Source organism: Oncorhynchus keta, chromosome 32 (genome assembly GCF_023373465.1).
Source record: "Oncorhynchus keta strain PuntledgeMale-10-30-2019 chromosome 32, Oket_V2, whole genome shotgun sequence".
Lineage (NCBI taxonomy): Eukaryota > Metazoa > Chordata > Actinopteri > Salmoniformes > Salmonidae > Oncorhynchus > Oncorhynchus keta.
The window spans coordinates 13,402,944-13,418,390 of record NC_068452.1 but is presented as its reverse complement, the minus strand read 5'-3'; the positions used below and the strand labels follow the sequence as shown (position 1 = coordinate 13,418,390).

General features: G+C 43.6%; 1 protein-coding gene across 5 annotated transcripts in view; it reads left to right on the top strand.

Annotated features, from left to right (window-relative positions):
• LOC118365737 (signal-induced proliferation-associated 1-like protein 2) overlaps nt 1-15,447 on the top strand; it is a 110,687-nt gene that overhangs the window by 83,150 nt on the left and 12,090 nt on the right. For 4 of the 5 annotated variants that reach the window (XM_052490182.1, XM_052490180.1, XM_052490179.1 and 1 more), the window contains exons 11-17: nt 744-893; nt 2,879-2,976; nt 3,547-3,644; nt 5,276-5,694; nt 8,905-9,129; nt 12,829-12,940; nt 13,945-14,185. In XM_052490182.1, the coding sequence (XP_052346142.1) occupies nt 744-893; nt 2,879-2,976; nt 3,547-3,644; nt 5,276-5,694; nt 8,905-9,129; nt 12,829-12,940; nt 13,945-14,185 (1,343 nt within the window). The remainder of the gene's footprint in view (nt 1-743; nt 894-2,878; nt 2,977-3,546; nt 3,645-5,275; nt 5,695-8,904; nt 9,130-12,828; nt 12,941-13,944; nt 14,186-15,447) is intronic. The other variant, XM_052490183.1, reaches the window with a different exon arrangement.

The window sequence follows — 15,447 nt, the reverse complement described above, 5'->3', positions numbered from 1 at the left end:
CATCTCAGCTTTTCCATATGATGTGTTTTTTTCGAGGTCTCAGCGTTCTTCCCGGTCTGGCGGGAGAGTCGGGTTTCACGAGTCGGAGGCTCGAGCATCTCCCACGCCCCGAAGGCTTGGAACAGTGTGTTCAGGCTAAGAATAACACCTTGCCTAACTGCTTACTTACGCTATGTTCCGCAAGTATTTCCCCAAGCACTCTTCATAAATGGATGGGATTCTAGTAGTCCAGTTACTACTTATCATCACAGTATAACGGTTGACCTACTATTTGTATTGTCTGTATCAAATAAACCCTCCTTTAAAAATATATATATAAACGTTCTTATCTACACTGTGTAGTTTGACCTTTGGCATAATACACATAATGATATACTAAACAAACAAACATCAGGAGCACATGCATCGTACGTCCAGACTAGGTGATGACATGCCTGACATTGTCTTGACAGCTCTTTTATTTTGTTTTCACAACTCTGAGAATAATAGGAGTGATAACATGGTCGTTTAGCAGATGCATTTATCCCAAGTGACCCACCCAGTGGCCAATTTAGTTTGGTCTGCTAGGTACAGTCAAATTGTTTCCTTAGACCTAGTGTGTGGCCCTTTTGAGAATCAAACAAACAACTAACCCTTTCCATTTAACAGGGCCATTGGAGCTGTAGCCTACAGGTGGGGCACTTTAGCGGTTGAGGCCCATTTTGGTTACATGTCCCCTAAATGTTATTTTTGTGTTTTTTCAGGGTACTGCAGGAATATGAGATCTCCCCTACGGCCTCCTGTAGTAGTCGGGAACCAGGACAACTGTACTGCAGCTCCCCCAGCAACCAGTCCACGTCCAGTGACCCCGGACCCTGTGGCACCTGGTCCCAGAAGGCGGGATGCATTAACGTGTAAGTGCATTGGAGCACAGTGCTGCGGTGCACGTTTTATGACAGCTGTGGTGTATATTTTAGGACAACTACGGTGTACATTTTAGCAAACTCTCAACCTCAAGCCTCACCCTTCCATGGAGAGTTACGTACACAGCAGACTGGGTTTGAATACAATTATATTCAAATACTGTATCTGCGCTTGATTTAGCTTGTCTGGGGCAATGGTGCCAATGAAATAGTAGCAAAAGTGGAAACCCCGCCCACCATTCTGTTTAAAGGGATAGTTTAGTCCAAAATCAAAGTTTATTCGATGTTTACGTTTCTCAATATAATCAAGTCCATATTTGATGGCATCTGCTGTGTGTCCCGGTTACAGATAGGCCTACAGCTATGAGCATTGGGAGAAGTCTACAGACCCCGAGCACAAATAAATGGGAGAGATGGCTGTCATCTAATAAAATGCAATTAGGTGCTTTTCTTTGCTCCTAGATTAGATCAACTTCATTATCCCAACAGGGGGAAATTAATTTGGTCATGTGCTTAAAAAGACAAAGTACATAATATATAGAAACACAGAATAATGCACAATTCATATGAATAATAAAATTCATATGAATAATGCTACAGGCTATATATTTACATCGAAAGTTCAATCCATATTTCTACTCCTTTAAACCAGACTATTCCCTCCTGGGCATACGGTAGATGGCACATAATCTATAGAGAAAGAGGACTATAATAATAGTATGGTCATTTAGCATTTTTATCCAGCCATTTTCATAACTGTTCAGTATTCACAGTGACTCATACTGTATATGAATCAATCAAATTCAATCACATTTATTTTAAAAGCCCTTTATCCCTCAGCTGGTGTCACAAAGTACAGATACCCAGCCTAAAACACCAAAGACCAAACAATGCCAGAAGCATCAGTATAGTGTTTATATTCAGTACATCGGCCCATTTATTCAGCATAGTGTATATATTCAATACAGTGACCCATACATTCAGTATATGTAGTGGGACCAGTTGTGTCATATGATAGGCCATCTCCTCCTCCTCTACAAAATGATACCATTACTACCTCCCCATCCTGGTTCTTCCAGGACCCCCATTCCTTGACCTTCGGCAGTCCAGACCAGGTTATAGTCGCCAGGCCAGAGGCCCCAGCCGGACCCTGGCTCTCAGATTGTAAGGCATTCCTTCAATATCCCCACAACATCCGTTGTGGAAATGTGTCTGGGCGGCCGCAGCTTAACGGATACTGTTACACACCAAGGGAAAGGTTTGAAATAGCTCAGTGCGACTAGCCAAGTGGTGAGAAACAGTGAAACAATGGCCAGTGGTGTGAAAAGCAGGAAGTGGGGTTGATAAGTATTACAATGCACTTAAAAGGTTCTAAAGCAATGGCAAAGCATTGAGGATGCTGTGGGAGAAGACTATAATTTGAACACATTTTCTCAATTGTAATGTTTGGGAGCCATGATATTCTGGTTAGCATTCTCTTTTCTCTTTGAGGCCTGAGTTTAGGACACCGGTTCTCATTTGACAAAATTATTGCATTGAAAGTTGATACAGTTGTGATTAGGTAAGGCATGGGTAGGCAACCCTGTTCTTGGAGTGCTGCAGGATTTTTCTCCGATTAGGTACCACACCTGACCAACTGAGGTAAAATGGTCAGTTAAATGATTGTCTAAATGCAAAACACCTGGTCATCCAGGTCGGTTAAATCAAAAACATTTGAAGTTCCTACGTCACTCCAGGACAAGGGTTGCCAACCCTTTTAATAAGAACTGGCAGCTCTACATTGGATCATTCAGGTGCGGGTTCAGTTAACTGAGTTTGTTTGGGCAAATACAAAATGGCTGACCTGTGCGTCAGTGATGGTCTTCATGGTTAGAATGTTCAGCAAAGACGTCACATATTTCCTCCCACTTTTGAAGATTTAAACCAGTTTGCTGATACCGCTAGCTTTGTCATATCCTTCTTTCGTGCACCTGTAGATGCCAGTCCCCTGCACTGCTCCTGGACCAGCCGAGCGACAAGGAGGGAGAGGGCCGGAGAGAGAGGGAGCCCAAGCTGGAGAGGACCAGATCTGCAGGTATGAGTTACTCTTCTTCATCACCAGCACCATCATAAGCATCATGTTTTACCAATATCATTTTCATCATCATTATCAACTGTGCTATGAAAGAGACTCACTTGCCTGTCAGTAGAAATGCACTTTAGCGAATTGGTCAGCTGGAGACAGACAAAACAGAAAGCAATATTAACTGTCATTCTTATAGATTCACGATTGTCATTCACATTAAGTGTTACCAAATGTGTCATGTTGTGATGTCAACAAATGACAAATGTGCTTTCATAGCCTATAACACAAAATAGAATGACCAAATAACTGCCATTCCAATTCATGTTTTGGCATTTCACGAACTGCATTGAAAAAATGCCAGTAATGGCAACTAGGGAAAGGAAAACAGGCGTTTCTTATTGGGCGCATTCAGGTAGTCCCTCCCCACTTCAATCTGTTTGGTTCCTAGTGAATATATAATATTTCCTGACATCAACTCTGGTGGACAGTATTGTAGAAATTGCTCCACAAGTATTTTAATGAGAAAATTATATCTAAAAAAATTCATAATTCACAAATGGTCTTATTCCTCTTTTGCAGAGGCCAAGTGGCACCATCCCTCCACAAAGATTCTGAACATGAGGGAGAGAAGCCAGCCGAGACCAGGAGCAAAGGACTCCCCCAATAAATACCAACATGTGAGTTCTCATACTTGGAATGAGTTATCTTACTGTTTATTGAGGGTTGCCAGATTAAATGTAATTTTACACTGTAACGCTTTTTTCTTGTCATGCTGGATTTGGGTTAGTTTGTTGTTGCGTCTATGTCATCTCATGCAATACATATGCCTACATTTGAGCATCAATGGAAATTGTGTCTTGTAACACTTTTTTTCAGGACAAAATCAGTTAGTTGTAAGACCCTTTAAATAAACAAAGGAATACCTTAACCAATCAAATGTTTCATATGAAAGCATTGATGTCATCCAATGACAGAACATCATGGCCATTTGGTGAACGTATCCCATAGGAGTCCCGTCAGTCGATAAAGGCTTTGGTAGACCTTTTTATTTTTTTATTTTACCTTTATTTAACCAGGCAAGTCAGTTAAGAACAAATTCTTATTTTCAATGACGGCCTAGGAACAGTGGGTTAACTGCCTGTTCAGGGGCAGAATGACAGATTTGTACCTTGTCAGCTCGGGGGTTTGAACTTGCAACCTTCCGGTTACTAGTCCAGCGCTCTAACCACTAGGCAGGGTAGCCGCTCGCAGACCACCTTATCCCCTACGAGCAACATGCATGGTCTTCGGTTTGGACCGCAACACGACACCCTAGACAGATGGGTCATGATACCGTACGTATAGTCATCTGATCTTTAGGGTCACACCTGGCAGTAGAGAACGGCTTGGTTACCCATACGGCCCCAAACTGTAAAAGTGTATTGCAAGTAATGGCGACGCATGGTGAATATCGATTCATGTGCGTTATTTATTTTTCACTAGTGTTACTACAAATGAGGAAGCTTCCCAACAATTGGCCCTGGATAAACAGAAAGAGGGGTAGAATGTACTTGTCTCCCTATGCAGAGCGCATTAAAGTTTCATATGCCCTCCTAACCCATTTGGAATGGCTTGGTTTATGGGATTTTCAATTAATTGCAGCTTCAGGAATTATTTATTTTACTATGGTGTAGTTGAAATGGGACCCAAGTCGGCTATGAATATAGCTCTCTTAACAGGAGTAGGAAGCTCATTGGCTGGATAGCTCTATTAAATCAAAATGTGAATGGTTTAAAGTCCAAACCACATATAGTCTAGCAACAAGAAAATTATGTTTTAACTGAAATGCAGTTTTGTTACACTAAAAGGCCTGTGAAGTGGTATGTTGGTCATTTTCCCACACGACTTGGTGGATTAGATTAGGGTTAGGAGTGGAGTAATTTACTGCTGTAAATACATTGTAACAATGAGTAATTACAATAGTAAATTGTACCAAACATTTCCAGGGCCCCAATTTCATAATACATTCTGAACCAGTGAATAAACCCACAATGTGTTTTTCCGATTTTATCTAAGATTTGATTGAATTGTGGTGTAAGGACACACAGCCTATGTATACTAGCTGCCGAATCCTTGTTTCCTCAATTCCTCTCAAAGGCCATTGGAGGTCGGAGGGCGAGGTCTTGGATCCTTTACTCCAATGCTCTTTCAGAGGAACTGAGAAAACAAGAATGGACGAAGCAAGGATATAACCGCTAATTTTCAGACACAAATGAATGCTGCTAACCACTAACTGTTGTTGTGTTTTGATCGCCATCTCTTCCCCCAGTCTGGCTCCAGCCACTCCAGCAGCAACACGCTCTCCAGCAATGCCTCCAGCGGCAGCAGCGACGACAAGCGCTTTGGCTCTGGTGACCCCATGGACCCCGATGCCCTGGGTCTCATCTACATCAAGGGCGCGTCTACCGACAGCGGCATCGACACGGCACCTTGCATGCCCCCGCCACCTCCCCCTCTACCCGGCTGCGGCGGAGGTGGTGTACCGGGGGCCTCGGCTGGCCGGCCAGTCCCCCAGAATGCCCGAGGGGAACAGTGGGTGCTGGAGTACCACGGGGCGGGGGGTTACCATGGAGCGGGGACGCCGGAAGGAGGGTTGACGTCACAAGGCTATAGCACCCAGGCCACTTCGGCTGGGCACGTAACGGACGGGAGCCTGGGCGACCTGAGTGAGATTTCCTCCATGTCCAGGTAAGGTGTAGCTCCAAAATAAAGTTCCCCAAAGGACAGATCTAGTATCAGCTTCCACTCTCCCAATCCATTAGTGGGGAAACTGCCAAACTGACCCATGATCAGTGTCTAGGGGCAACATCACCATACACCAAGAGGCTGAATGGATCCTTTTTATCTGACCAATGACCAGCGCTTGAATTGTTGACAACGACTCACCGATACGCAGTACCAGCATCTGACATGTTATTCTGCTTGATCATCGCCACCTCTTGTAGAATATTCACTCTAAACCTGGTACTGGAAAATGTAAATCAGTACTGGTACCTTTTTCATTCCAATTCAACCACAGGCAATGCTCAAACACATCATCAGGCTAAGTAATGTGAGGTCAAACTGCCCATGTTTTCAGTGTCTGTCATTATTGGATGTGAGTTATTTTTGCTCTAGGCATGTACACATGACACATTATCATGATGAGTAGGCAGGGACGGACTAGGACAAAAAAACGGCCCTGGACTTTGATGCAGACTGCCCCACCACAACCAGTCCTCGGATACTCCACCGCCTACGCACACACGTACACACACCAGCCCCTAATACCACCACCTAGCTGCATCACAGCTATTGTACACTAATGCAGTACTATTTTGAGAGTGCTACAGAACACGCTGTTAAAGGAGTTCTACAGAACACATACTGAAATTGTCATGATTGAACAACATCCCGTCATCTGAAGCCTAGAATAGAATAGAATAGGTTTAGTCAGAATTAATCATCATAAAATGTATAAATAAAAGGCAGCTGTGCTGTGTCAAAGGCTGCCTTTTCAAGCATTTCACTACACCCGCAATAACATCTGCTAAATATGTGTATGTGACCAATAAAGTTAGATTTTATTTGACTAATGTCAATTGTAGAGCTTCAAACAAACATGAACCTGTTGAATGTAATGTAAAAATGTAGAATTCTGCCTAAATATACATTCCCAAAAGTAATTATTTATCATGAGTGCCAAAAACAATAGCTAGTAATGCCGCATACTCCAAGAAAGATAAAGATCGCACATTTCTGATAAAAAAATAGTTATAAATTGCCGAGCTGTACTCACTTTTAAAGACACAAGCTCAAGTACATAATAAAAATATGATACAAATTGAAATCATATGTTGTTGTTCCTATTCAACAAAGGTTGAGGAATAGGGTTTGAAATTACTATTGCTGGCATGTACATTAATCAAGAAACGGTCTGGCTGGTATCATGTTGCTGGCATAGTTAGTTAGCCTAGTTAGTTTTCCCAATATTGATGTTGTGTTACCCATTTCTCCCTCCCTGCCCTGGATCCCCATTTGCCTAGCGCTTCGGCTGCACTGACTTTTGCTGTTGCAAGGCTCACAATCGTCAACTATGCTGTCGCTGTCTTCTTCTGCTAGGCAATGACCCGGGGCTGTGGCATCCTCCTCGGAATGGGCTTACATGCACGTTGATGTTAGCATTGGCGCTGTCCCCTAACTTTCCGGCCCTACCTTTTGCGTTTCTTTTGTGTGGTGGTGTTACTTTTTCATGTTGATTTGGGAGTTTTCCTGGGTGGACTTCTCTTGCTAGATAGCTCAACTTCTCGTGAACGGGAGCCCCTGCTCCTTATAGTTTTTCTCCAGACTCCTTGGTTCACCATCACTCTGACTCTCTGGTTCATTCGTATGCTGTGTTCAGTGAAAGGAAATGTTTGGAACATTGCAGATATAAATGTAATAAATAGAGCTGACATGATTCTCTAGTGTTAGCCATTTCGTGTGCTCCAGATGGCCAGTCCATTACTGTGAGTAAGGCTAAATAGGTCATTGCTGTGCCTACACAATAGATTGTTTTATTAATTCACATAGACACTGGGCACATCACATCGATATCACATCGATAATGACGCAGCTAAAGTAGCCAGCTAACCTACTTAGCCAGCGACTAAGCAGAAACCACCGTCGTCATCATCACAATCTCCCCAACAGATTCCCAATCCATTATTCTCGCACGTCCTCTCCAAGTTTGTGCACAGTAGCCTGGTTACCTTTCCATCAGTTCATGTCCTTCATTTTTGGATCAGACAGAATGAAACGGTGTAGACAGTTTCCTGCCTAACTCTGCAGTTTCCTGCTGTGCCAGGCTGAGAGGTGACACCAGTACCTCCATTTTGGGGTCAGGTAGACCAGATATAGTCTTCATTTTCATGCTGGGCCAGGCTGAGAGGTGACACCAGTACCTCCATTTTGGGGTCAGGTAGACCAGATATAGTCTTCATTTTCCTGCTGTGCCAGGCTGAGAGGTGACATCAGGTTCTCCTTTTTAAGTCAGACTGGATGAGCCAAAGTGCAGTTTCCTACCGGAATAAAAGTAACCTCGTCCTCTGGCTATTGTGCCCAGCCTATATAATCCTGGGATATCAACCACTCTAAATTGGCCTTAATGGGAGTGGCCATAGAATTCTATGGGAGTGCTCTACTGAGTAAAGTATTTGTAATTGAATTTTAGCGAAACACCTGACTGCGAGGTGTGGCTCTGTGCTTGTGGTGTGCTAGCATATGGGGGATAGTGAAGGGGAAAGCGTTCTGGGAGATGATTGGTTGGTAGATTAAGCCTATTTAAACCAATGCCTGCTCTGGGAGTTTCTCCAGGCTCTCTATATTGGCTAACAAGGTCTAAGTTTGACGCGTTGGTCCACCAGACTCTTTGTGCATTTGGGGTGAAAGTGTCTGGGAACAAGATTATGCTAAAAGGTTGACGACCGGTCTGCCATGTTGTGGCAGGCTCACTGTGGCCATGGCAGGATCCTGCCTCCCCCCGCAGTGGGCACAATGCAGCATTTAATGAGGTGTGACACATTTGCCCTTCACTGCCAGCGGCAACAGTGCAGTGTCATCATGCCCCAATTCGGATCACTATGTTGTCCGCATACGCAGGGTTGGCATGAATTCTGCTGAAGTAGGCTAGTGGAGTCATAGGAGTTAGGATCAAAACCTGCCCCGAGAACCACACAGAGCCCATCGTGAGGAGAACCACTGATATGGGTAGCAGGGTTTGGGTCAGTTCAGTTCAGGAGGCATAAGTATCCCTCCTGATTATCCCCTGACTTTTCTGATATAAAATGGACTGATCCCAAACCTTGGATTTTTAGTAGCCACTCATATTTTACGTAATTGAACAACTGTGATCACATGTTTCTGTCTCGGTTTTCCTAGTGGCTCGCGGCACTCAGGCAGCCCCTCGGAACGTGGTCCTAAGACCTCCACCTCGGTCGACTCCTCCAAAGTCTACATAGTCTCCTCCGGCAGCACGGTGACAGGGGCGGGGCTTAATGATCCCATCCACGCCCGCCAATCACCAGGCAAAGAGTATCTGATTGGCTGGAAGAAAGCCGTGGATGGCTCTCCAATGGAGGATCTGGGCAGGCCAAAAGACTACGGGTGAGAAAATAAGCAGTGTTTTGTGGGGTTGTAATTCTTACTTGGACATGTAATTTGCTCCTAGAGCACTGTCAATATGCTCTACAGCATCATAATAGTTGCCAGTGCCAAACATAATTTTTCTCCCTGCCAGACTGACACGTTTTCAGCCTCGACTACGTAACCCGTTGAAATAAACCCCATCGTCCTATTTTAATAAAGAAGCCACAAGTGCGTACGCGTGTCAACTTTACTAGTACTTTCCTGCTAACCTTTGGCCAGGTTGATAGTCTTTCTTGGTTAAGTTAACTGAACTGGAAAAAAAGATGGCGAGCTGACAAACTGCCTGCTTTGGTCCTGTTGAAAAGGTGGCAAGCCATACTAACCAAAGGCCCCCATTTTAGGCAGGTTCTGATCAAAGGGGACAGCCATATTAAAAGTAACCTCTATTACTTGATGCTCTGACAGAATCCTCTTGACACATGTCCCATCTTATTGATAAGTAGGAGTTGAAGCAGTGTTCTCGAGTACGGTCTCTCATTTAGCTAGTGTCAAGTGTCCATTGGCTAGTGCAACCTTTTCTGATATTTTCAGTTCACAAAACAGTCTTCGTAGTGTGCAAAGAGCCCCCAAAATAAACATATATAAGTTTAGATGGGACTGCACATAGATAATACCAAACAAGTTTGGATTGCTGCAGCTACACTACATGAAAAAAGGAATGTGGAGACCTGCTCGTCGAACATCTCATTCCAAAATCATGGGCGTTAATATGGAGTTGGTCCCCCCTTTGCTGCTATAACAGCCTCCACTCTTCCGGGAAGGCTTTCCACTAGATGTTGGAACATTGCTGCTGGGACTTGCTTCCGAACCATGAAAAACAGCCCCAGACCATAATTCCGCCTCCACAAACATTATAGCTGGCTCTATGCATTGGGGCAGGTAGCGTTGTCCTGGCATCTACCAAACCCAGATTGGTCCGTCAGACTGCTAAATGGTGAAGCATGATTCATCTAGAACATGTTTCCCCAACTGGCGCCCTGCGAGCATAGCTTCCATCAATGTAATTGTCTGCATAATTTCTAATACCCATTTTTTTAAATTGTGAAAGTTTTTTCTTTATTTTGACTATTTTCTACATTGTAGAATAATAGCTAAGACATCAAAACTATGACATAACACATATGGAATCATGTAATAACCAAAAAAGTGTTAAACAAATCAAAATATATATTTTAAATGTAAGATTCTTCAAGGTAGCCACCCTACACCTTGATTACAGCTTTGCACTTCAAGAGGTAGTCACCTGGAATGAGTTTCAATTAACAGGTGTGCCTTGTTGAAAGTTAATTTATGGAATTAACTGTAATGAATTTATCCTCTGCAGCAGAGGGAACTCTGGGTCTTCCTTTCCTGTGGCGGTCCTCATGAGAGCCAGTTTCATCATAGCGCTTGATGGTTTTTGCGATGGCACTTGAAGAAACTTTCGAAGTTCTTGAAATGTTCCTCATTGACTGACCTTCATGTCTTAAAGCAATGATGGACTGTCGTTTCTCTTTGCTTATTTGAGCTGTTCTTTCCATAATATGGATTTGGTATTTTACCAAATAGGGCCATCTTCTGTATACCCACCCCTACCTTGTCACAACACAACTGATTTGTCTCAAACGCATTAAGAAGGAAAGATATTCCACGTCCATCGGTGAAGGGTGAGTCATCATTCCAGAGAAAGCATTTCCACTGCTGCAGAGTCCAACGGCAGTGAGCTTTACACCACTCCTCCCGACGCTTTGCATTGTGCATGGTGATCTTAGGCTTGTGTGCGTCTGCTTTGCCATGGAAACCCATTTTATGAAGCTCCAGACAAACCGTTCTTGTGCTGATGTTTCATCCAGAGGCAGTTTGGAGCTCGGTAGTGAGTGTTGCAACCAAGGTTTCAGCACTCGGGGGTCCCCTTCTGTGAGCTTGTGTGGCCTACCACTTCGGCTGAGCCGATGTTGCTCCTAGACGTTTCCACTTCACAATAACAGCACTTACAGTTGCCCGGGGCAGCTCTAGCAGGGAAGAAATTCATCCTATGATGAAAGTTACTGAGCTCTTCAGTAAATGGCTCTTCAGCCATTCTACTGCCAATATTTGTCTATGGAGATTGCATGGTTGTGTGCTACATTTTTATACACCTGTCAGCAACAACTGTGGCTGAAATAGCCGAATCCACTCATTTAAAATGGTGAGTGAGCACATACTTTTGTATATATAGTGTAGAAATAGCATTTGTGGATAGTTGTCATTCTTTTGTTGTTATATTATATCATGACAGGTTTCATTGTAATGTTTATGATTGGTGGAGGTTAAGAGTAGAGCAGTATTTTTATCACCACTTTACATTGGCCTTATTCCAAGGTAGCTATTACAGTGGGGCAAAAAAGTATTTAGTCAGCCACCAATTGTGCAAGTTCTCCCACTTAAAAAGATGAGAGAGGCCTGTAATTTTCATCGTAGGTAAACTTCAACTATGACAGAAAAAGGTGAGAAAAGAAAATCCAGAAAATCACATTGTAGTATTTTTAATGAATTTATTTGCAAATTGTGGTGGAAAATAAGTAATAAGGCTGACTAAATACATTTTTGCCCCACTGTATGTAATTAGTTTGGACTATGTATGCAAGAACAAGTAGTTAGTGTACTTACCCCTGTACAGAAACAATTAACACAAAAGTAACAGGTTTATAACATAGTCTGCTTTATAAGGCCAATGTTATTTGAGGTATGACCATATAGCATAAGACTTTTGACAGCAATATGCTTGCATATCAGCCATGTATACAGCTTTTGTTTACATCTCAATGTACATTATTTCCCTCCTTTTTTCACTTGGGGTTTTCTACATCAGTGGAATGGAAGGCGCATTGTCTTTCCTACTAAAGACTCTAACACTGAGATCCAGGTACACTAGCGTTACGGAACCCTCTTTGGTTCAATAAACCTCTTACGTATGCTTTATTTTACAGTCCACTATTTACTTTGTATTCACTAAGAAATGACATTGTAAAATGTAAAACTGTTTGTGTGTGTGTGTGTGTTGATATTCAACTTTCAATAACCCTTTACAGTAGTTCTGGTAATATACTTATTTCTTATGACCTTGTTTTATTATTTTGTCCTTCCCAAAGAGCATTGTAATGTGCTGCCTCGTCTTACTTTTGATAGCTTCATGCTTCTATATATGTCTTACTGTTTTCGGTCTTACTGTTCAGTAATGTCCTTACTCTCCCACACGTGTCACTATGCCCCCTCGACCGCACCTTTGTGTGCAAATGACCCCCGATTCCAGGTGTCGTGCACTGCGTTTTAGACACCTGTTCTTTGTTCAGGAAAGGCTGCCTTCCACCTACCCTTGTACAATAGCTTTCACAAGAAAGTTTCAGTGAAACTGATAAGCTTGTCTCTAATGCATCTCTCTTACCTTTTTTTTTGTTGTTGCCCCCAATATACACCCTCTCTCTGCCCGTTTCTCATCCCGATCTCTCTCTTCCCTCCTTTCTCCACCCCACTTTCTCTCTACCCTCACTGTCTCGTTACATTCTCTACCTTACCATCGTTCTTCATTTTAACCCCTTTTCACTCATCCCTATCTCGATCTCGTTTCTCTCTTCCGCCTCTTTGTCTTCCCCTCCCTCCCGCTCTCCATTGCATCCCCCATCCTCCCCTGGGGAGCAGGCTGCGGGCCATGCTGGGTGCAGACAGCCAGGTCCAGCCCAGCCTGACCAGAGAGGCCTTCCTGAAGATGATGCTGCCCGACAGTCCCCCTGGGGAGGGGGGGCGTGGCAAGGTGAGCCCCTGCTCCCGCTAGTTTTTCTCCACACTCTACTTGGTTCACTAGTTCACTCTACTTGGTTCACTCTGACTCTGTGGTTCATTCGTATGCTGTCTGGGCTGTGTTCAGTTAAAGGAAATGTTTGAACGTCGCAGATAGAAATTTAATAAATAGAGCTGACAGCATTATCTAGTGTAGTGTTAGCCATTTCCTCCCCTGACAATGAGTGTCTTGCTTCAATTTCCTTCCCTCCTTCAGTCGGCTCCTTCCTCCGCTTGACATAATCCATTCAGATTGCTTGTGATATTAAAAATCAAGGCCGCCGCCGTTTTCAAATGAACTGAAATTAAAACCAAGGGGGATTATAAGGTGCCAGACTTGGGCTACCCTTTTTCTAGCACAGCTTCCCTCCGCCTGTCGAAAGGTTAATTTAGACATCTACCGTTCAATACCACCGGCCTAGCGTCAGAAAAAAAACACCACTTGATGTAAAGGCTCTTGGGGAATTAGAAGAAGACAATGTGGCCAGGAAACAAGGGTGGAGGAAAAATGGGAAGGGGTTGATACAAATGGAATTGATCTGGGAGCTAGCAAGCTGCTCTTCAGTCCTCTTTGTTCACTGATTGAAAAATACATCACAGGAAAATGGCTGCCAGCAAATTAATAGTCAATAGTCTTGACATACCCTCCTGTAATAAATGGAAGATGCAAGTCTTTCATTATTATCTGATGCCCTGCATTGATACCAACTACTATGCGCAGGGAAGCTAGCGTTAGAAAATTGAGGGGAAATTATCGGCTCTCATTTTTGGCACTGTGGTAGACCGAAGTTCTGTGGTAGACCGAAGTTACTGTTTTGCCAATTTTGTGGAAGATTCAGGCAGTTTTTTTCCTAGTTTAGCACAACCAGTTGGAGCTTGAATCACCCCTTCCGTGGTGCAGCCCTCCAAGATGTAAAATGTCTCAGGATTTTCGGTCACCCTTTTTCCCTCTCTCATTTTCTCCATCCCTTCCCACAGAGTCTGACTGGTCCTGGCGGCCTGACCATGTCCCCACGGAGGTCCCTGTACCGGACCCTGTCGGACGAGAGCCTGTGCAGCAGCTACAGGAAAAACCTGTCCCTGGTCAGCTCTCGGAGCTCTCTCCTGGACCAGGCCCTGCCCAACGATATCCTGTTCAGCACCCCCACTGAGCCCCACCACAGCACCCTGCCACCTCGCGTGAACCTCGGCCACAGCCATGGGGCGCCGCTACACAAGAGTGAGTGTCTGCCCGTTTAGGGTAGGGGTGGCGTAGTCTATCGCTAGCTAGGTCTTGTCAGTTGTGAAAACAGAATCTAATAGAACAGATAATGTATACTTTAATCTATATCTGTGCTTGAGAGGTAATAGGGATGGCCAACCTTTCTCCTAGAGAGCTACAGGATGTATATATATTCTTCCAGCCCGGCTCGAACTCACCATATTCAGCTAATACCGCTAATACCGTCAAGGCCCCTTTTACCTGAAAATCTAAATATGTCCAAACTGTATAGTCGGTGTAAAAGTACCACATTTGCCCTACATTTTATTATATATTAGGGAAACCCTGGAGTACATTTAAAGGCACTTAAAGGCCTACTCTGTGATATTTACAGCCACTTTTATATTTCTCCAGACTCATTCCTCAGCTTTATAGTAAACAAAGTGGCAGGGCAGCCATTTTGATTTTTAAATTAAGGCCATAGAAATAAAAAATATCTAGCTGCGAGCTCATTGTGGTCAATTAAATGCAAACGCCCTTGCCAGTCTGAAGCTGAACTTGAAGCTGAACTAGACCCATTGTAATAGCTACAGCATATGCCACTTTCAATTTCCCATTTGTCTTGTGCAAACCTATTTTAAAAAGTTTACTCTGCTATAAGAAACACAGCAAGATATTGGATATTTTCCACTGGGAAAAACATCCCAGTATGTGCTCATTGAGTATGCAAGATATTAACCCTATATTAACCCACTGTCTGTCCTCCTTGCGTTCTTTGTTGAAACACCTTGGAGGGTGTAGGTTGTGTGTGTGTGGATATGTGATTGCTGTGTCTTATTCAGATCGCCTTAACTCTATTGGGGGGGGCGGCATCATGAATCTCCAGCTGTGTGCGAGATTAAGGTGCTTATGTGTGTTTTTATGCACACATTTGTATGCCAAGGTTTGTGTGAGTATGTTCGCCAAAGCTGACCCCTGTGGATGTCCCCTAGATGCAGGTGAATTGTCTGACGGGGGGAAGCTCCCCCTTCGTCTCCGTCCTCTGATCAGTTTTCAACAGACTGACATTGAGTTTTAAAAAAGTAACCATGTTCTTGCCAGTTTTCCAAGCAGAAGTGCACCTTGAGAGTGTAATTGTTTAGCTTTTTTTTTTTTTTACATTTTGGGTGGGGGTTTGTCTCGCACAGTCAATTTGGTGCAAATTGAACAGGCTGAGTTGTATTTGCTTCAAGGGGAATTCCAGATGTCTCTAAAAATGTCTGTTAAGGTGATACAAGTCG